At 44.4% G+C, this 22,479-nt stretch overlaps 3 protein-coding genes and 1 pseudogene across 4 annotated transcripts in view; 2 read left to right on the top strand and 2 right to left on the bottom strand.

Annotated features, from left to right (window-relative positions):
* Window positions 1-2,258, top strand: part of PLPPR1 (phospholipid phosphatase related 1) — a 141,036-nt gene extending 138,778 nt beyond the window's left edge. For both annotated transcript variants that reach the window (XM_066614042.1, XM_066614043.1), the window contains exons 6-8: window positions 354-530; window positions 1,194-1,325; window positions 1,838-2,258. In XM_066614042.1, the coding sequence (XP_066470139.1) occupies window positions 354-530; window positions 1,194-1,325; window positions 1,838-1,870 (342 nt within the window). In that variant the 3' untranslated portion in view covers window positions 1,871-2,258. The remainder of the gene's footprint in view (window positions 1-353; window positions 531-1,193; window positions 1,326-1,837) is intronic.
* Window positions 2,259-5,733: 3,475 nt separating this feature from the next.
* Window positions 5,734-12,282, bottom strand: BAAT (bile acid-CoA:amino acid N-acyltransferase). The gene is made up of 4 exons (XM_066614040.1): window positions 12,138-12,282; window positions 10,394-10,875; window positions 7,974-8,176; window positions 5,734-6,732 (listed from the first exon to the last, which is right to left on the bottom strand). Exons 2-4 carry the CDS (start codon window positions 10,854-10,856, stop codon window positions 6,136-6,138), a joined length of 1,263 nt encoding a protein of 420 aa, XP_066470137.1. The 5' UTR covers window positions 10,857-10,875; window positions 12,138-12,282; the 3' UTR covers window positions 5,734-6,135.
* Window positions 12,283-16,913: 4,631 nt separating this feature from the next.
* Window positions 16,914-19,995, bottom strand: MRPL50 (mitochondrial ribosomal protein L50). The gene is made up of 2 exons (XM_066614045.1): window positions 19,868-19,995; window positions 16,914-17,565 (listed from the first exon to the last, which is right to left on the bottom strand). Exons 1-2 carry the CDS (start codon window positions 19,954-19,956, stop codon window positions 17,175-17,177), a joined length of 480 nt encoding a protein of 159 aa, XP_066470142.1. The 5' UTR covers window positions 19,957-19,995; the 3' UTR covers window positions 16,914-17,174.
* A 1,449-nt stretch (window positions 19,996-21,444) lies between these two features.
* LOC136642419 (5S ribosomal RNA) lies at window positions 21,445-21,562 on the top strand (annotated as a pseudogene).
* The last annotated feature ends 917 nt before the right edge of the window (window positions 21,563-22,479 follow it).

Here is a 22,479-nt window from a genome sequence, read left to right on the forward strand (position 1 = left end):
GTGCTGTGAAAGATCCACAGCTGTGCTACACAAGTTTGGAGCACAGCAGTTGAAAATTGCTGAAGAACTCTTCCGGGTTATGTGACTCTGTTTCTAGGGCAACTGTCTGTAGTAACAACAGTACTAACTGTCTGTAGTAACTTCTTCTGCTGGCAAAGGGACAATTTGTTACTACAGGCAGTTGCCTGAGAAACAGAGCTGCAGAACCTGGAAGAGTCCCCCGGAAACCAGAAGTGATGTCACAAGAGACAAAAATCATAGAAAGGATATAAAGGTCAGTGTGCCATAAGAAGAAAAAATTGGAAATTTGGAAATTGCTGCTCTAAGACTAATTTGCTTGGTCTGTATTTCAGATGTACATCACTAGCACAATCAAGACAAAGAGCAGTAGGCTTGCCAAGCCAGTGTTGTGCCTAGGGACTCTTTGTGCCGCATTCCTTACTGGGCTCAACCGAGTTTCCGAGTATCGAAACCACTGTTCGGATGTCATTGCAGGATTCATCTTGGGAAGTGCAGTAGCCCTCTTTCTGGTAGGTGAATTGCTTTTATCGTCCCTGCCACATTGAAAATCACCTTGCATAGTACCCATTTCGGTTGCTTTTACTCACCCAGGAATACAGTTCCTCATAAAGTTTTAGAGGCAGCAAATAAAGTTTGTTGATTTTTTTAAAGACTATCTCGCTGCTACAACCATCTGTCCTATTATGGAGTTCAGTTAAAGCGGCATACTGCCTGATGACAGCCACCACATGGACTCATCCATGAGGTGGCTACTGCATGTAAACCAGCCCTTAGTAATGGTATCTGAATAGGAAAACTCCTGAGCAGGACAAAATTATGCTGGGCCCTAGACACCCAGAACTGACTCTGCACTAAATATTTTGGAGAGATGTAAGGTCTACAACTGAATCTCAACAAAAGCTAAAATCTTTAGTTAACATGGAACCTTGTGGTGAATGTCAGTGCAGGTGTTGGGAGCACTAATATTCAGTGCATCAGTGAATAAGAGATTGATAGGATTACGAACATATTAACAATCTCTTAGGATATTTTCAGACAGAAGCAAAGTCCTCTCCCATGAATTCAATGTGTTTGCAATGCCCCTTCTGGCTGTAGCTCCAATCAAGAAGTTTAGCTACCTTCTGAGAGTTGAAGGGCTTCCGTTATTGCTCTTTTTCCTCCCCATTCAACAGGGAATGTGCGTGGTTCATAACTTCAAAGGAACACATGAAGCTCCTTCTAAATCGAAGCCTGATGAACAGCGAGGGATGCCCCTGATGGCGTTTCCAAGAGTGGAAAGTCCTTTGGAGACATTGAGTGCACAGGTGCCGTCTAGCCTTCACTCTTAAATTTTTATTCATTCTGGGGAATGCTGTGTCCCAACCCACACCAGACCCCCACTGTTGCTAGAAAAAGACGCTTGACAGTTTGATATGACATGAAGCCAATTCCCTTTTGACTTTTCCTTTGCAGAATTTGCATCTTTATCCTTGGCTTCTTTTTATTCCACATAAAAGAAGGAAGGCACTTCTTGCCCAGTTTTTAAAAGACCTTTTGTGATATAAGCTTTTCATATGTTTCAAATAGGAGCAATGGTTTTGGCAATACCATGGCGTCATCTTACTTAGGCACAGGAGTACAGTTATTAAAAATCTGGCAACCCTCACTGAATGTGATTGTTTCTGGATTGGGATCAGTGGGCTTACATTAGTGGGTGCAGAATCACAGTCTATAAATCTTGGATTATCTCTTGAATTGGTTTTGTTCCCTATACTAAGTCTTGACCTAAAAAGGATTCTGTGCTTTGTGTCCTCTCTCTCTCTCTCTCTCTCCATAGAATCATTCTGCCTCTATGACTGAAGTCACCTGATCTGAAAGATGGCAAGAGAAGCTATTTTTTATCGCCCTCCAGTACAGTACTCCCAAGACAACACACAGTTATACTAATTGTCAAACTGTGATGACCAGTATTATGTTATGTCTAGTTAGAAGCTAATGTTTTGTACATTTTTGTATGAGGAAGTGATGTAGCTTGCCCTGGAATTTTTTCCCCCTCTTTGGTCAGCTTTAATATATTTATGCCAGAATTTAAGACAAAAGAAAACAAAAAGAAACAGGAAAAAAAAGAGAGAGAGACATTTGTTTAAAATGTTTTTTGAGGCACTACATCTTTGGGAATTGTTGATGTTTTGTGATATTTGTACACAGACCTTTTTTTGGTTTTGTTTTATATACAATAAATTAAATTATAATTATAATACTAATTCACTTTTACCTTTTTGTTACCAGGAAAAATGCTTCCAATAGATGAAGGGACCAGATTCAGTAATGCTGGTGTAAATCTGCAGTAATTTTCATTATCTCTTAAGAAGTTACTCTAGAGTTGCTACAGCATGACTTGGATCTAGTCCTTTAGTTTATTAATAACAAGAATTACATACTTGAGTCCTGATTCAGTGTGGTAAGAACTTAATTGAAGCCTACTAGTCTTGTTCAAGCCCCATGGAAGTGAGTTGGAATTGAGATGGAAACCCTTAAAACTGCCTTGCAGGTATCCCATCCATTTCTGTGGAACGTGACCTGGATATTGTCCCAATGAACTGTGCCCAGAGTATGCAATCTTCAGGTTGATTACTCCAGAATCAATTTGGGCCCAAGGTCACCAAACTGTGTGTGCAAAAGATCCACCCACCCTTGTGGCTACCTCTGTAGTCTTCCCAGCAGCTGCTCCCAGAAAGGTTTGCTTGTGTGAGCCAATAGCAACCTTTTTCACATACATCCTTGCAATTATTACTAAGGAAATTACAGATCTGCTAGGTGCGCTCGCACATATCTTGTGCATTATCTTTAAGATCACTGCCATTGACTGCAAGAATAAATAACTACAGCTTATGATCCAAGGTTAATATTAAGCTTTGGTTAGCAAGAGTTGTGCAACATAAGAGCCTAGGGGATTGCTTGAAGAGGGCCATTGTTCTAGTTGTTATTCTCAAATAACTAGTGCAATCTTGTTAGCATTTTTATACAGATTTTTTTATAGAGCCACAAATTGGGAACTTGAAAGAATACTAAAGTATTATTGCAGTCACAGTCCAAAGAACGATGGTCTACAATAAGCTTAGGTCTGCCTCACAGCCTACTTTTACAAGACAAGCTTCTTAAGCCCTGTCTCCTAAGAGGCGTAAAAACTTCATGTAGGAAACTTCACTGCCATGTTCACCAAGGCACTTAACCAGAGTGCTACCAATTGCACATCTTCGCTGTGAAATAGACATGTATGTAATCCTTCCTTTGTGGCATATGCATGTATTTTTAAGACATGGGTAACTGTGGAAGTGGTACTTACCCTTGGACCAAATATATCTGACCCTTAAGGTTACATATGAAGCTCTTTCCACTCCAAGGTGCATTGTGAAGGGCCCAAATTGGTCTTGAAGGTTTGAAACCATCACTGTGGTTCCACCTAGTGTTTTGTAATAGGAGACGTGTAAATGTTTCATCACTACATTATAGCATCATACAACCACCTAGAAAGGAGCCTTAGGCTAATGAATTTGTTATTCAGTTCCACTGGTGCTAATATAAAAATAACACCATTCATATTGACATGAGTGGGAAAATAGATCTGGGCACTGTGTTACACTTAACCACATGAAAAGCAGTGTGACTGCCTGCATAGATCTCTGAAAGTTTCCTTCCTACAAAGAAAGCTAGAGGGATTTTAAGCGGTGTTCATAAAAAGAGCTGAAGTCCAAGCTTTTTCCCTTTGTTATGCTTGGTTATCTCTAGTAGCTATCTGAAGCGTGTTGAATAGGTAAAGCATGGGTGCTTTTTATATGAGAAATGTAATGTGTAGCCCACCTCTTAAACCCTCATAGATTTGGGCATGCCTTTCTTATAGAAGTGCCTGCCTAGTCAATCACAAGAACAGGCAATGTCTGCCTTTTGTGTGTCTTACCGTAATGCATTTGTGTCCAAAATCGATTTTCACTTTGCACAGTATTATTGTTAACAAATCAAAAAAACAAGGAAGAACTAGTTTGCTGGTCATCTTTTTTGTCCTAGGGCTTTCCTGCTGCATCTCATTTTTTTAGCATGGTGATAACCAATAGCGTGTTTCCTTTGAGGAATGGAGCCTCTCTTTGTATTTTTGCTGGAATGTCTACCATGTTGGTTCTTGGGTTTTTGTACAATTTTTTTCCAATAAGATGAAAGAAAAAAAAGCTTATCATAAAAAAAAATTGCATCAGGGCTTTGTCATTTGTTCTAGGATGGATTGGGAGGGAAATGGCTGACAGCTATCATGTCTTACAACTATGGCACTTGGCTTTTCAAGACACAAACAATTCCAATTCTAGCTTGGTGTAGGATCAGCAAGTGCTTTGACCCTGGTCTCAAGTGTGAAGCAAAATCATCAGTAGGCCTGATGCTCCACACAATGTGACTGTGTTGGCATCAGTGGAACAATACATCAGTATAAGTGGTCACTCTCTTCTTGCTCTGTCTCACTGGTAAAAGATGTTGATGACATTGCATGTCTCCTGCCTCATAGGTTCCTACATAAAAGTATGAAGCCTGGTATTTGCAACCCTGAATAGCAGCAGCTAGCAAAGACTTGAGCACACATCTTCCCACTGAGCTATGTCCCGCTCTCCTGGACCACCACGACCACCCCCACTGAGAGCTCAGATTCTACATATATTCTAAATACTGGCTGGCTGTTGACACACAACCAATTTAAGGGTAGATTTTCAATACTGAAACAAAGGCAGTGGGTTTGGTTCCCTTGCAGAGGTATGCATGCCTCATGTTTCACATTCTAATTTGTCCTAATTAACTACAGTTTGTTTTTTTTAATGTTGAAAAACTCAGAACTTCAGTGAATCAGAAACACTGCACTTGTATTTATAATGTTTGTCATCCACCTTCTTCCAGGAAACCGAGTCATAGCAGCACTCTTCACAATGAACTTCTTCCTGGGACCAAGAAAAATCCATTCTGGAACATATACATTGTCCCAACATGCAGATCCCTAGTGGAATCAGAGCCCAATCCTAAGCTGCCCAGGGCGTGCAGTTGCGGCGGCACCTAAAACGGCTGCCGCTGATTCCTACACACCCAAGGAAGCTGTGGGTAGCACCTCGGGAGAAGGAGACTTTTGTCCCCTTCCCCAGGTAAAGGGAGTAGCCCCGCAATAGGGCTACTCAATTCACGGCTGACAAGAGTTCGGCGGTGAGGTAAAAGCTTTCATGTTGGGCAGCGAGCCCAACACGGAGGCTCAGGATACAGCGGAGGATCCCGCCTCCCTCCCGCAGCACGCCTCCCCCCCGCAGCACGCCTCCCGTCCCGCCTCCCTCCCGCAGCATGCCTCCCCCTGCCTACCCATCATGCCTCATCCCCGTCCTCTCCTCGCCCACCTCCCCCACTTCTATCTCCACTGTTTGGCAGCCTGGGTAACCGCCAAGCAGCTGAGGCTGGGCGCCTGCTCGGCACTAGCCCTACCGCTGGGCTTAGCCAGTGTTAGGGCTCGCCAACATGCCTTACGGCATGTTTGCAACAGTGCATGCCAGCAGTAAACCGGCACACAGAGCTCAGGACTGGTCTCTCAGTCCAGTTCGGATGTTAGTCTCAATCCTAGTCCTGAATTCCATTCCCAACAGCAGTCAGATAGATTCCTCTGAAAACAGAGCCAGACTAAACAGTCACATTCAGGCTCATGCAATATTATCCAAAAACAGATCAAGGGTGGAGGAACAGTGGGCATTTAACCCTTTCCTCACCAACTTTTTTTTTTTTTACTCCAAAGCAAGCCTCCTCACCTTGTTTTTTTTGCTTGCTTTTTTTTGCTATTGGGGCAACATTCCATGCATTAACATGTCATCTCTGATTTGAGCCTTCACATGGGACATAAAAGACAACAGCCATCCTTTCCTGCTTATCCTCGGCATCCTATATTCAGACATATTCCTCTCTGCACGTGAAGGTTCAATTTAGTAGCAATTCTCAATTCTTTTTTAAATTGACAACAGTCTCTGCTACGCTTTTTGGATGTTCACAATCACATATTTAGTTGTGCTCCATTGATTTATTTTTCCAGGCTGGGTAAGGGATAGGCAAATTCACACTATGTCATTTTCAGAGTCTGCTGCTTTGGACTGGGCTGAGGTGAAGACGGAAAAACGTTTTGATCTCTCGCCAAGAATTCACTTGTGCCGTAGTGTGGGCCTGGGCTTCCCCTCCCCACAACACAGGTAGGGGGAGAAAAGGTGATATGGAGCAAGGACAGAACGGGGAGGCTGGTGGTTCTATCAGGTGCCCAGTGCCTGGATAGGAGAGAAGGGCACAGTGCGTCTTCCCATGCTCCCTCATTCTCTTCAGGGCTTGCATGGCATATGCCTTACTGTTGTAGTTCATATCACTTTCTCCTACAATAAAGAGGATCTTTCCTTGGGCTTTTTCCAGAGGTAGAATGCTGCCCTGGTGCTCCTCCGTGTGAGTCTCCTCAACAGAACGAAATAATTCCAGGACACCCCCTTCTGTTACCTGAATACACTCCAATTTGTAAGGGATAGACTCAATATGGAGGTCCCGGTAGCGGAGGGGACCTCCATTGATTGCATTGGTCCCATTAATGCAGATGGTTGCTCGAATTTGGGGCAGGAATGTTGCCATCGCCAGCGCAATCTCTGCCCCTTTGCATATGCCCAGTACACCAACTCCTGGCCCACAAACCTGAAAAGGAAAAAAAAAAATCACAGTAATTAAATTATTGAATCAAGAAACTGCCTTCTTTGGTGTCTAATGAGGTGGGGTTGATGCAGAAGATGAATCATAGATTCTAACATATCCCATTGTACACATTGTGACAGTGGCAGCCTGTCTATGGTTTATGGAATCATGGAGTGGTTCCATGGCAGGGTAACTATTTCGCTTGGAGGATCACTCTGAATGGGTGTGGGAGGGCAAAGCATCAAGCCCCACCTCACAAAACAAGTGTGGTCTACTATAAATCTATTGCTCCTTCCTAATACTTGGTGGGGCGGAGGTGAAGACCAGGTGAATAAGGGAAGAGGGCCCTGGAGTTAGCTCTGGACTGGAAGACTTTGGGATGAACTGTATTGTAAAGGGATCTGGAGTGTACTGTCACTTCACACTCTACCCCACCTTCGTTTTCCCCTCAGCCTCATATCCACCTGGTAACTCACAGGGGAAAATCACTAGCCTCATTGGTAAATCACCATCCAGCAAATCACCCTTAGATATTCATGTGTTGCCAGTTTTCTATACTGAAGTATGTATGACTTAGAGCTCTTTCAAATGAGTGTACTTTTTTTTTAAGACACCCTGTATTTGTGACAGGAAATATTGAGGTGGTTGTACTTAAAAAAAATTCATTTACCTAAACTCATAATCTGGATGGCTCAAACAAGTAGAAATCACACTTGATACACTACACTCCTTCCTGTATTGCACCATTTCAGAACGCAGTTGGGGGGGGGAATTGCATATTTGAATTATTCCCATAAATACTTCTCTAGTTGTGGAAAATATGATATAGAAACAGCTAGGCTAAAAATCCCTCCCCCAACCCAAATTACATGACGACATTACTAAATATTATTGAGGGGACTGTAGAAGTAAGATACTTGTCACTGCAACCCCTTATTCTTTGGGATCAATATAACTTTTATGTTCAGGGAGAAACTTTATGATTGTTGCAGAAAACAGTATTCTGCCACCTGCAGTATGAAATGGTACAAGCTTGGAAAGAATTTTACCAATACGCTGTTTCTGAGTATTTGAAGCGGGCCATTTCCTACACATGACCACTGGGCAGCACATTTTTCAGAAATGTAAATGTCACTAAATCTGGTCGCCTGCAGATATCTGAATTTGATCCAACACTTTAACCCCAAATCATTGAAACTGCTTACAGTGCTTCATATGAGATTTATTGGAGGGTAGAAGGGTACCTTTGGATGTTTCAAAAGAAACTCAGCAGCTTCCTCAAAATAGTTCAGATCGATCTCATACAAAAAGTTAGGCAGACTATCATAAGCAAAATAGGCTAGAGCCAATACAGCAAACCCACTGCTGGCAAGGAGACTGGCCCGGAATTCAATCAGTCCACCGATACCACCAAAAATGTCAATGACACCTGGGAAAGGACCCTGACCTGTGGGACGCAACAAACAAGACAAAAATTTTAAGAAGTCAAACACAAAGGGAGATAAAGTGCCAAGACAAAACATGTGATTTAAGACAAAATATATAAGACAAGATGTGTGTATCCTGCACACACACACATTTTTAAAATAAATTCTCCATATTTTGAGGCTGAGTGCATTAATTATTTTTTTCACATTATAAAAAATAATGTACATTATCCTGAGCTCCTTGGGTGAAGGATGGGCTATAAAAGTGATAAAATAAGAAATACTGTGACTCTTGTTTTAAAAGGATAATTTGATTTCAAAAGAAGAGCTCTTCTCTACATTAGAACAGTAAAGCCGGACATTCCCTCCTGTCCTTTCCAAGGGGGCTCAGAGTCTTGAAAACAGACCCACGGTGACACTAGCAAATGGCTAATGGAAGACACTATGAGGAGCTGAATAGGGGCAGTTGCTCTCCCCTGGGTATTTATAAGAGGTATCCTGAATCAGTAAGGGGGGAGGGGTTAGTATTGCACCTTCAAACAATAACCTTAGTCACAGCCACACCGATCTTTTCCTGATTGAACAGATATCAGGATGAATCTCACAATTTTTGACAAAGTGATGTTATTGAAACTTACATTTTTCCCCCCAGCAGGTAGATTACATGCAAAGAGGGCAAAGAACACTGCAGAAGGAATACTGAATACATGTCTGAGGCTACAATTGAATGCACACTTACCTAAAAGTAAGCCCCACTGGACACAGTAGGACTTACTTCAGAGTAAATATACTTAGAATCAACCCTGGGATACACTAAAAAAATCCCTGATCAAAGATTCATCTTGTTCTTGTCTGTAAGTGAGTGAATATGGAAAGGAGACATGCCCATTACACATCGTCACCATCATATTTAGAGTGGGTTACCAATCCCAACACGTAGCAGTGCTAGCACACAAGCATGATGTGTGCTCAAAAAACTCTGCACACACACCACCATGTTGGCATCCTTCAGTCTTGGAAGACTATGGTATGGCTCTGAATGGTGGTTCTGGAACAGAGTGTCCTCTCCAGTGCACGAAGCCTGGGTAAAGTAGGTATGGAGGACAGGCTATTACCCATGCAGCAAATCCCCCCTCTCCACGTCGCTGAAATGGTCCAATGGAAAGGCAGAAGCCAATACGGTTGGTTCCAGCGGCGTCGCAGGAGTTGCCAGAACGTGACTGTGTTCAGCCATGAACTGCCTCAGGGACTCCGGCTCTGGATTTTGCCTCGAGGTTGACTCCTGAAGCCTTTTCCATAACTGGATGTAGCCACAAGGCAGTGGAGGTTTGGGATCAGAGTTTTCCTTCTCTCAGATAAGCTGCCTTCCCAGGCTAAGGAGTCCCATCTACCAGGTGGCTGTTTAGTCGCCTCTTAGGACAAGTATAGCCAAACTGAGGGCCTATTCTTATCCCCAGCCCCCAGGGGAAACTGCAGGGGATTTGCTGCACACACCGCAATCAGTGAATCACTACATGTAGTTCTGTACTGATATGTTAAACTTTTAGATGCCCGCAACACTTGAGAAGTGACCAGCCCATCCTGCCCAGCATTCTTTCCGTTTCCAATGGCAGTCCAGCCAGCTTGCCTTCAGGGTAGAACATGAACTCATCAACCCTCCTTTGTTTGATTCCAGCATCCAGGATGCTGCCTTATGCTACATGTCACTGGTTTCGCAGGTCCTATTTAGTTGTTATGGCTAAAAATCATTGATAAACTTGCCTTCAAGAACATATCTAATCCTTTTATAAATTTACCTGCGCTGATGCTGTCACCACACTATTAATGTCACCAGTAGCATAGCTAGAGGGGGGCATATGGTACGTTTTGTAGAGCGCCTCAGTGCACCATGTAAGCAGCCCCTCCCCCTTGCCACCAGAGGCATTCCAGGCAGTAATAACAACGTTCAGGAGAGACACCTCTGTGCTCTGATTGCAAGGGGGAGGGGCTGTTTACATGGCATGTTGAGGCACCCTGCAAAACTTAGTGTTGTGACCCCCTCTAACTACACTACTGATTGTCACCAGGGGCAAATAAAATCAGTTAATGATATACTGTATACTTGCTTTGGTCAAATCTATTCTGTTGCACTGCCCCCCATTCTAGTATTACAGAGAAGTAGAACATGTATCTGTAGCTATTCTCTCCACACCAACCATTAGACGAAAGCTCTTGAATGACATTGTGGGTCCATTTACCTGCAGGAATAAAGAGAGCCCCACGAATCCTGCCATGCCTGACAGAGATTCTTTGCATGCCAGGTGTAGAATACCACCTTTCTACTATTTGACTGGCTGCAGGCTGATCCTGAGATGAGAAAAACAGCTGAAGGGATTCAAACACATCCAGGTGGACCTCATAAGGTGTGTTCATCACGTCTCTCTTCATCAGCCTTATAAATGGTTTCTCAGGCTTCATAAACCAGAAGAGACCCATAGGTTGCACACCAAAATAATCCCCTCCTGTGGCAGCATCGCGTTCTAGGTCCACTTCACCATTCTTGTCTGCCTTGTAAAAAGCTCTGGCCTTGAACAACATGCCTTTTTCATCCGTTAAAGAGGCCCAGATGGTCACTATCTGGGAGGGCTCCAATCCAGTGATGTGGATCTTCACAGGTTCATCCGCAAGGGAGGACCTTGGAGTGGCAGTGAGCAACACCATTATTATCACAGGAAGGCTTCTTCAGAGATAGGAACAGGGCAAGAACAAAAGAGAGAAAAAATGGCTGTTAAGAGTCTATCCCAATGCACCAAACATGTATGGAAGTAAATGACCCAGTGTAGGTATCATACCTGGCTATAAATCAATAATATCAAAAACTCTGGAACACCCTGAAATGGTGAAGCCATTGCTGGCAATGACAATCACATGTGTGAATGCTTGAATACATAATATCAGAGCAATCTGACTGTAGGTTAGCTTAACCCCCACCTCCAAGAAAATAAATTCAAAGGGGGGACTTCATCACATTACCTGTTTAAGGATGCAGCATCCCAGTAAACCAGGGATCTCCAAACTACAGCCCGGGGACCACCTGCGGCCTGCCACATGATTTTATTCAGCCCTCAGCAACTTGGAATTGGTCAGTTAACACATGCAGTATCATCTGCAACACTCCTTTCCATGTGGTCAGTCGTGTCAGCCAAACTAACCCTCATTTTGTAGCATTTCTCTTTTGTTTTGAATCATATCATGCTGATAACAAAAAAGATTCAAGTAAAACTATTCATTTGTTTACATTTAATTCATAAAACAGATTTTTGGGGGCCCCCACAAAAATCTGTAAAGCATACTATGTAGCCCTCATTCTGAAAATGTTGGAGACCCCTGCAGAAAACCAATGAGGGGGTAAGGATTTGAACCTGGATTTGAAGAGAGTTCACATTCCCAGGTAAGGACAAATGTGTGGCACCAGGGTTGTGGTTTTCTTTTGTTTCCAACCCACATTCGTAGGGCCAAGAAGGAGAGGATAAGGTCGGAGCGAATTAGCAGAACCAGCACACTCATTCTTGGTTTCTGCATTTACTAGAAAAAAAAAAAACTGAGCAAACAACTCCAGAAGTCCCATCTGGAAAGCGCAAAGTGAGATCTCGATTTCCATCTGTAGCATTTCACAGAAATAAAGAGGAGACATACGTGAAGCCACATGCAAAAAAGGAGGTGGAGATATCCTCCCTTCCATACCACCATTCACAAATACGTACCTTCAAACTCAGTGGCACAAATACACACACAACCCTGGGATCGGTGCCCTTTAGGAGCCCCACTCCCAGACCGCCACTCACAAGCAGTCAGCTTCAAATTCAGTGGCACACACACACCCCTGGGACTGGTGCCCATTGGGTGCCCTCCCCCTTCCTCCTGGTCTCATTGGGTCAGCCTTTGCAGAGAAGACTGCACCTCACTCTCTCCTGAGGTCTCTGCCCCACACTTTCCAATCACCTTGGGCTTTGTGGTTTGCCAAGACCAGACTGGCTCGCTCCCCAGCTTCCCGCAGAGACGAGCCTACAAGCACCTGAAGGCGACTGCACCGAGGACTGCAAGCGAAGCCCAAGAGCTCTTGCGGAGGCAGCGGCCGCGACAAGCTCCTGCCTCCCTTTCCTTCTCGCCCGCTTCACTTTTAGTCTCCTCTTATGTAACTCCGTTACGGGAGGGGCGGAGCAGTAAAACTAACCAAAGGGCGGATCAGTACCTAAGGGGGCGGGATGATGTGTGCCCCCCCCCAGTGCCTGCTGTAAGGAGTTGCCAGTCCATGTGCATGCTTGGTAGACCTGGGCTCCACTGGGGATCTCAAGACGGAGGCCAGGTCTACTCGTGGCTCTGAGCAGCCAATTCTGTCCCAGCACCACTGAGGAGGACAGGGACGTGTGGGGAGTGTGCAAGCTCCTGCCCCCCCTTTCTTCTAGCCCATTTCGCTTCCAGAAAAGCCACCGCCGTGTGAGGTGTGCAAGCACTCACAATCCATGCGCTCTTGCGCATGGGTTGCACATAGGTTGCTGTGCCTGGGTTGTGTGCGCTTGCACACCTCATACGGTGGCGGCACTTTTCGAAGGGCTCCGGTGGGGAGGCTCTGCCTCACCTGCCTTCCCTCCCACCTCACGTTCCTGGGAGAGGATTTTTGGCTCTCTCAACATGTATAGCCGAAATATTTTATCTATTCCAGTTGCTGCTCCCACAGCACTCACCAGGTTTTGGTTCTTAATGTAAAGCTATGTGGTGAGTTGAGAAATTGCTGGCTGGATTGGATGCTCAAGGAAGCACTTCCCACCTAAGCTTTCGTGGATGACAACCCAGTTCATCAGACAAACATGAGACCCACTGGATCAGGCCAAAGGCCCTTCTAGTCCAGTTTTCTGATCTCACTGTGGCCCACCAGATGCCTCAGTGAGCACACAAGACCTGTGGAGACCTGCATCCTGGTGTCACTCTTTTGCACCTGGCATTCAGACAGCCTACTTCTAAAGCAAGAAGGCTGCACATCGTGGCCTGTAACCTGTGATGAACTTTTCTTCTACAAATCTGTCCAGTTGCCTTTTAAAGGCATCCAGGCCAGGCACCATCACCACATCCTGTGGCAAGGAGTTCCACAGACTAATTACATGATGAGATGCAAGAAGTTAAACCTCCAGCAGGCTGATGGGTGCAAACCTCTGTTATGATAAATTATTCAGTAGAAGTCAGGACTAAATGAAAAACACAGCAGCAAAGTCAATTGCAAGAAGAAATGAAACAAGGTCGATCTTTTAACAAGTATAAAGCATACAAAAGAAGCACAGTAAGGACTGTGATCCCAGGATAGAAAAGCTAAAGCTGAAATCTGGTACATATTTGCCTGAAGTAAACCCACTGAACACAATGGGAATTGCTTCTGAGTAGGCATGCCTAGGGCTGTGCTAATAATTACCTTTTTAGAGCAATTTTTTTAAAAAAACTCTCCTTGATATGGTGTTGTTAAAAATTCTGGGGCTTTTGGGAGGGGGGTCATCTTATCTCTGTTCAAAGATTGCCAGATGTTTAAGGTCTACAGCAATAGTCCTGGTACAGAAGCCCATTTGCCACAGTGTGAATGTTTTAAGCTACTTGCCAATAGAATAGAAAGAAGGAAAATTTAACTACATCTTAAAGTTAAACACACCTCGGGAAAGCAGGATTTGTACATTTTCCTACTTGACAGACTAGTACAGAAAACAAATTTACCTTTGCAGTTACAAAACCAGCTTGGAAATTACAACATATCATCCGTATCTAACTGGTCTTTGGTTGATGTGACGTGGGAGTTCAGATTTCATCACTGCATTTTAAGTGATGCATTTTTATCACTCCATTTTAAGATGTACTTGTACAACCAGAACCCAGCATACACATACCTCCATATTGCACTTCCCAAACACGTGTATTACTCAAGCACATGCACCAGCTGGCTGGGATTGGCCACAGCTCCCCATTGGCACGTATACACAGGGCAAACAAGTATTTAGCACAGCAGACTATGTGGCACGTTCCCCAGTTTAATCTGAAAATTGCCCACCAAAATCAAGCATTCACTCTGAATTTCAAAAAATGACAGCTTTGCAATGGAAAATGCAACACAAAAGCCTATATTTGCAACATTTTTCCTTGAAATATCAAGAGACCTCATTATTATTTTTCCCCAATCCCAAACGTATTTATATTTACTCTAACAAGATGTAAAAAATCAAAGGCAGTTGTAGCCATAATCGAAGGTATCATAAATGCCTCCCTAAGCTCCTTAGAGGGTGAGATATAAATGTAATACTGTACATGTATATTCACATAGACACATATTCATATATGATGCAGAACATTCTGAATCATGGAACACTTTCAGCATGTTCTAAAGTAGTAGTCTTCAACTTTGTAAGTGCCACAGCCCCAATAAATAAAGTGTGAGACTGGGAACCCATCACCAATGCCAGGACCCAATCCACCAACCCTCTCCGTCCCATTTCCCCCTACCTCTTGTGTTTTCCCAACAATGGGCCTAAGGGGCTGCAAGGCAAGACAGTGAGAAGAGGCTGTGCAGGATTATATCAAGAATTTAATTTTGATGAGGCAGTACCATTGTTGGACTGGACCCAAGCTCTCTCTTGCACAGGCTTTGAAAGGTTGCAGTGACCCCTCAAATGAGGCTTTGTGACCCCCACTGGGGTCACAACCGATAGGCTGAGGAACATTGTTCTAAAGCGAATAGTTGGTTTATTTGACCAGATCTTTGGAGTTTGACTATCATGCCATGTGCATGCCCAGTGTCCTAAGGCTGTCCATTGCGGGGGGGGGGGGGGGGAAGGTCAGTAGTGGTTGCCAGGTTGGCTCTGAGGGAAGGTTGTCATTACAAACCACAATAACATATAATGGACATCACCATGAGCTCATTTGGTGAAAGGTGGGATATATACTGTACTGGTTTCTTTAAATAGCTACACTATAGTCCTCCCTAGTAAGGTGGTAATAGTTTCTCTGGGCACCGCTTTAAGAGCCAACACAGCTGAATGCACCATCATATAAAAATGTTTAATTTTTATATGTGCAGGCAGCATTGTTGAATGGAACATGCCATTGTGTGAGCCCCCATCTGTGGTCTAAAACCCAGACTCAGGATGACGATCCCACTGAGAACTAAGCTTAAGTTGCAAAAAAAATCCAAAAAGAAACTTATACTAGGTCTTCCTACCAATATTTTTGCTATCCTCAATAATGCTAAGACATGGTGCACTTTAAGGATGAACTAACTTACTGCAGTATGAGGTTTGCTGTTGAGATGATTTTTATGTGGTAGTGCTAGCATACAAAGGCTCAGTCTACAATGAAGTAATCTGCTTCTGAAGTGCTGCAAGTTTCTCATCTCTGCTACACAGTAAACAGCTATGCTTGAATCAGCCTCAATGGCATAGTTTTAGTTCCATGAGACACAATCCCATACAATCCTAATCACGCACATAATACTTCTCTGAAGCAAGTTATATTATGGTCAATGGGGCTTAATTTTGGCTAAGTATGTATTGTAGAGGATTAGAGCCTGAGGTTGCCATTCTAAAAACACTTACCTAACTTTAATGCCAATAAAGGTTCTCAAACTCACTTGCTCACTTACCTAACAGTAAGTCTCACTGAATGCTGAGCAAAGATTGCATCAGAAGTTGATTAGGTCGGACACAGACCCAAGATCCAGGTTTGTCAGAACGCCCACCTGCTCAGGCCAACCTTGAACCCCCAATATCAGTAACAGCATTCCATGCAACATCAGGGGACCAATGCAGGACTTTTCTCAGGGTCCCCAACAACCTGCTGCTGCTGCTGCTGGTACTGGTTCTTGGTAGATATGCATAGGATCACAGTATGTCTTCACCAGTTCGAGTACTTCTCGCTTGCAATATGTATCTCTAAGATAACCACTGTCATTGCCAGCTAACCAAAAATCAACAGGATCATGTTTCCAATGCTGAATATGAATAAAGAGTGTTCTGCGCAGAGCAACTGTACAATGAGGCATCCCCAAAGCATACTAGTTCCCACAAAATGACTGGTACAGACAGACCCTTTGCAACATGGCCCTACACCATCACAAATGCTTTCCATGTTAAATAGATCTAATCAAGAGTTTCTCTCTCTAATCTCAAGCAAGTTGTCTTCTGAACACATACAGCCACAGGTGATCTCCCAATGCTACACTGGACATATCTTCTGTTGAACAGTCTCACTAACTGAAAATAATTTTGTACCTCAAGACTTTTGTTGTTTTATTTTCTTTTGAAAGACTACCATTCTTCTCCTAGTAACCATTGTTCTGTACCAGAAAAAAGGCACTGCCTTCTTTTATTGATATTTTAATCAGAATACTAGTTGTAGTGAACACACTAATGTAGCTAACAAAATCTACATTAAGATAATTTTGAATGTTCCTTGGTCAAGCAGTGTTTGAAACTAAGTTGTTGAAAATATAATGTGTATCCTTCCCTTTCCAAAAGGGAATGTTGGATAGGGTCTTCCCTTTCAGACCAATTGCCATCTATGAGAGAAACACAAATCCAATGTTTGAAAGGCTTGATACTCATGCCATTTTGATTAAACCAAATGCTGCCTTAAAACCACTTTCTATCCAACTGGGATATAACTGCAAGAGACTCCTTCAGATAATATAGGCAGAGGTAGCAAAACTGGACAAGGAGAGAAAAATAAGGGGAAAAAGATCCAACAGCATACATTCTCCAGTGCTTTATTTCAATAGACACAATTGCCTTTCACCAATAACCTGCTAAATTGTAGGAAAAAAGATGAATTATTTCCTTCACTGAATCACAGAGTCACTATTACTACAGAGTGATTGTAAGGAGGTAGTAGCAGCGCTCTTAAAACCTGGAAAAGATAATATCCCGTCCGAGCCTCTGTCAGAGTTGCTACATAGTTCTCATTGGTGGTTTAAAGGTATCCCCCCTACACATTCTCATTCTCCAAAGTGGCTCAGTACTGCCAGCTGATCTTCAGGTTTGATGGCAGCTCCTGTGTACTTAATTCATCAAACTTTGAAATGTCTTTCACGGGTGTGCTGTAGAAAACCAAGATGTCATTGACATTCTTCATTTGATGCAGCTGGGAATTAGGGACAACATGGCCCAGATCCACTGCAAGCTGTGTCAGCAGGCGATACTTCATCCTACCATCTTCTAGAGATACATCTTGCCAGTTCTTGGAAACTAAGGATCCAAAAACATCTCTGATGTGAGACTCTAAACGACTTTGGAGATCCTCAGGGGGATGGTATTTTTTGCTTCTTGGCAGAGGGCAAACCAGAACTGGTTCCTGTTTCACTGGAGCAGCTGGTTCTACAGCCTCTATCACTCCTTCTTGCGTCCTGTTGAAATCAATTAAAAGCTTTCACTACAATGTAAAATATTTATAGTCTATTCTGAAAACAATAAAAGACTTATAATATATCCTTACTTCCACTGGACCCGCACATCAGCCTTATAAGGCCACTGTGAAAGTTACTCTCTCAATTTAAAAACACCCAATTAACTATGTGATTTAGGCAGAAATTTGAACTGAGCTTCCACATCTAACTCCAATAAGAGCCAGCTTCTTATACTAATGCAGGGTTGGTCAACCCGTGGTGCACCGACACTTTCTAAGTGGCACGTGCAAAGTCCCCACATATTTTTTGAAAAACATTTAAATAAGAACAAGGAAAGCACCACAGCAGTTTACAGTTTCTTTGCTACTCCTTACACAACATGCTCCCAAGTTTTTAGCGCTGCAATAGGCACACTCAAGGTGCCATATGATTTGCTCTGGTTGGATAACAGGGAGAAAGGCAGGATAAAAACGATGGAAAAAGTCAGAAAACCAATAGGGTGGATGCTATTGAGCTGCATTGCACTATCTGGAGGGTCACTCACTCAAGAAGGTCAGATTGGTGGAGAGCTGAAACAGCGAGGGGCTGACAGCAGAAGGTGGGGGGGGGCTGAAAGGGCCAAACGGGGCAGCATAAAGAGATCAGCAAAGCTCAGGTAGCCCAGCCAGGCAGAAATACCATCTTCAGGAAAATCATCCACAAAGAGATCCTGGCTAAGATCATTTTTGAAATCTTAGCAAAAAGGTGGGCAGGTAGAGAGGGGCTGGGCTGTGCAGAAGGGCCACGAACACACCTTATATGAACCTTGAAACAAGTCCTACTGGGCTGGAATAAAGGCCCATGCAGGCCCCTTTCTGGTCTCGTCAGCAGACAGCCTGGGAGCAGGGAAAGCCCTGCTGTCCTTGGAAAGCCCCAAATAGGTAACAGCACTCTCATGATTCCTGCTATGTACCTTCTGGCTCTGTTCCTTTCCTGCTCGGTACCTTCTGTACCAGATGCTACTCTGTTGAGGCATTTCCTCAGAATGCCAGACACAAGGGAGTAGCACCAGGATGCAAGTGTTGTTGTCTTGTGTGTTTCCTGAGGCATTTGGTGGGCCACTGTGAGGTACAGGAAGCTGGACTAGATGGGCCTTTGGTCTGATTCAACAGGGATCTTCCTATGTTCTTATTCCCACTTTTTTTTTTTTTTTTTGCTCAGAAGTTTAGCAAACACCTTCTCTAAAATTGAGTGTTGGGAGAGTTAGGAGAGACAAAAGAAAACATTTCTTTACCCAGCATATAAGTACTCTGTGGAACTCCTTACCACAGGAAGTGGTGATGGCATCTGGCTTAGATGCCTTTAAAAGGGAATTTGACACATTTCTGGAGAAAAAAGTCCATCACAGGTTACAAGTCATGATGGGTATGTGCAAACTCCTGATTTTAGAGGCAGGCTACCTCAGAATGCCAGATGCGAGGGAGGGCACCAGGACACAGGTACCTTGTTGTCTTTTGTGCTCCCTGAGGCATCTGGTGGTCCACAGTAAGATACAGGAAGCTGGACTAGATGGACTTCTGGTCTGAACCAGCAGGGTTCTTATGTTCTTATATATCACAAACCAAGAAGTCCATCAACAAACAAACTGTGGAAACTGTGGCTGAAGGACACATCACAGGTCATATCTTACGCCAACCACTAACCCGACTCCCAAGGACAGCCATGAACTGGATTCCATAGAGGAGGAAGCAAAAACCAAGACATCCACAGATTACATGGAAAAAGACCTTCACTGAAGACCTAATGGCCATGGGATGAACAGCCATGGGATGAAGCCAAGGCTGCTGCAATTGACTGGGTACGATGGAGAGTGCTTACCGCCCAACGTGCCGAACGGCATGGGAGGTCTAAGTCTTAAGGAAGTACCTTCTGAGGTATACTGCTCTTGAACTTGGAGGCTCTATTTAACTACTGTAAATGCTAAAGGTGGGAGTGGTGCGTTCAAGATTCTCTACCTAAAAAGCGGCACATGGTGTGCTGTGGATTGGCCACCCCTGTGCTAAGGAAGACCAGCATGCAAGGAAGGCTGGTAGCTCTCTTGCAGCACACCCTGCCCAAGACCTCCATGTCCCTCCAACCACAGAGGCAAGAGGTGTGAAGATGCTCCCTGGCATGCACCTGGCTGAGCTAACATGAGTGAAGCCCTTGCACAAACCAGTGGAAGTGCCATTCAAAGTGCACCCTGCCATGCAGCCAGCACAACCCCCAGGGTGCCCCCTCCCCTCCCCTGAAACTCCTTCAGTTCCTACAGCACTGACCGTACCTCTTCCCTTCCCACAATGCCCTGCGCGCAGGCACCCCCAAACTCAGGTGCTGCCTCCAGACCCTCGGGAGCCCTCTGAGAGCGGCCATCTTAGAACGTGCACGCAAGACTCCCCCTCTCTACGGGCAATGAGGCTACGCCAACGGGATTGGAGGAGAGCCAACGAAGCGCTGCATTCTGGGATTAGAACGGCATTGCTGAGGTCTGTGGGATTTGTAGTTTGTACGGAGAAAGTGTGGGGAAGAGGCCAAGCTCTCTGATTGGTTAGACAGGCTTTAGTTGCCATAGCTACCGAGACGAGTTTTTTTCCCCCTCCAAAAGCCACCGGGAGGAATGGCATAGTTTTTTAAAAGTCTAGAGTCAAGCACAGTCGCCATAGTGACAACTCTTCCCTGTTTACAATTGAACAGACATTCCATTCTACTTTCCAGTGCAAAGCATCTTGGAGAGATGCTGTAGGACAGAGTGATGCCACTGGGTATCATGCAGAGTCAGTGTCAATGGCAGTTGTCATTCATTGTTTGCTTCCTCCAAGGAGCCTATGGTGGCTTCCCTCCCTCCTTTAATCCAGACAACAACAACCCTGTGAGGTAGGCCAGGCTGAGATATAGCGACTGCCTGACCTAAGAACAAACTTAGAGTCTCAGTCTAAGGCTCTAAACTCGACACTGGCAACGTCACGCTTTAACTGGAAGTTTATGACCTTTTTTTTAGCATTTCTTTTTCCACTTCTAGCACTAGAATGTTTGTCCTCTGTGTACCATTTTACGTGGTCCACCTATTCAAAGTACTACTGGAAGTAACTGGCGATGACATCATTGCCAGTTACTTCTAGGTTGGGAGACCAGACACCATGGGCAGTGGCATAGCTCAGTCATTTGACACTTGGGACCCATAAATTTTTGTCACCCCCATACGACATAATTAATTAATTAAGCCATATGGGGTGACAGAAAGCAAAGACAAGAGATGTGAAAATGCTCCCTGGCATGCACCTGGCTTGCACCAAGGCTGAGTTAAAATGAATGAAACCCTCACACAAACCAACGGGAGTGCAATTCAAAAGGCACCCTGCCAAGCAGCTACCACAACTCCCAGGGTCAACTAGCCCTCCATCCCCCCTCTACTCTTCTTATTCTCCTCCCTCTCCCCAGTGTTGGAACTCCTTTAGTTCCTACCACAATGACCATACCTCTTCCCTTCCAACAACACCCTGCGTGCAGGGACCCCCAAACTCAGCAGCTGCCTCCAGATCCTTGGGAGCCCTCTGAGAGCAGCCATCTTGGAATTCATTTATTCATTCATTCATTCACATTTTTATGCCACCCTTCCTCTAAGGAGCTCAGGGTGGTGTACATGGTTCCTCCCCTTATTTTGTCCTCACAACAATATGGCCCTGTGAGGTAGGTGAGATTGAGAGATAGTAACAGTCATGACATTAAATTATAATAATGACCAGAAAATTAAATAAGGGGGAGCCAGCCCTTTTCCACCAAGTGAATTTTCACTGTATCCTGCCTGCAATAACACCCCCTCCCCACAAAACAATCAGTGAGAACAGGGCCCCCCAAGTGCCCTGTGCAGCAACTGTTACCCTGCACATGCCCGATCTCGTCTGATCTTGGAAGCTAAGCAGGGTCAGGCCTGGTTAGTACTTGGATGGGAGACCGCCTGGGAATACTGGGTGCTGTAGGCTTATACCATAGTCTTTCGAGACTGAAGGTTGCCAACCAAGTGCCCTGTTCAATGTAAGTTCTTGTGTTTAAACCAAATCACTATCAGGACCCACCTGGCTTTACAAATCTAAAAGAGAAAAAAAAAAAATTGACCTTACCATCTCAAGTCTCTGTTTTATTCTTTTCATGGGGAGGGGCATTCTGGAGCATTTTTTAAGCTCCACTTTCATCAGATTGGGACCATGCTGCTAGCCTTACATTCCCCTTTGCCCAACTTGACCATGAGCCAAGTCATGTTTGCTTCCTCACAAGTAAACACAACCATATGACTTAGTGTTGCTTTCTATAGTGCTCAATACATTTGCAGCTTGGAGGGAAAGACTTCCTTTTTCAGGTGTTTTTAGGTGGCTGCGTTTATTGGATCAGGTTCATTCTGATGTCATTAGATTCCTCTCAGGCTGCTCTTTCTGAAGTACTACAGCAAGTCCACCTACTCATGAGTAAATGCATGATATGGCCCAGTTTACATAGGACTCCATGAATTTTTGTTTTTCTGGTATTTTGGCTATAACTTTTGATGAAAAGGAGATATTTCACTCCAGTGTTTTCCATTGCATTCTGCTGGAAATTATGTATCCAACAGTATATAGCAGGGGTGCCCAAACCTTGCGGCCCTCCAGGCCTCTCAAGGCGGCCCTCAGGGAGCCTCCAGTCTCCAATGAGCCTCTGGCCCTCCAGAGATTTGTTGCAGCCCACACTGGCCTGACGCAACTGCTCTCAGCGTGAGGGCGACTGTTTGACCTCTCATGTGAGCTGTGGGATGAGGGCTCCCTCCACTGCTTGTTGTTTCGTGCCTGTAATGCAGCAGCAGCAGCAAAGGAAAGGCCAGCCTTGCTTTGTGCAAGCCCTTTTACAGGCCTTGAGCTATTGCAAGAC

This window comes from Tiliqua scincoides, chromosome 2 (assembly GCF_035046505.1).
Source record: "Tiliqua scincoides isolate rTilSci1 chromosome 2, rTilSci1.hap2, whole genome shotgun sequence".
Classification (NCBI taxonomy): Eukaryota; Metazoa; Chordata; class Lepidosauria; order Squamata; family Scincidae; genus Tiliqua; species Tiliqua scincoides.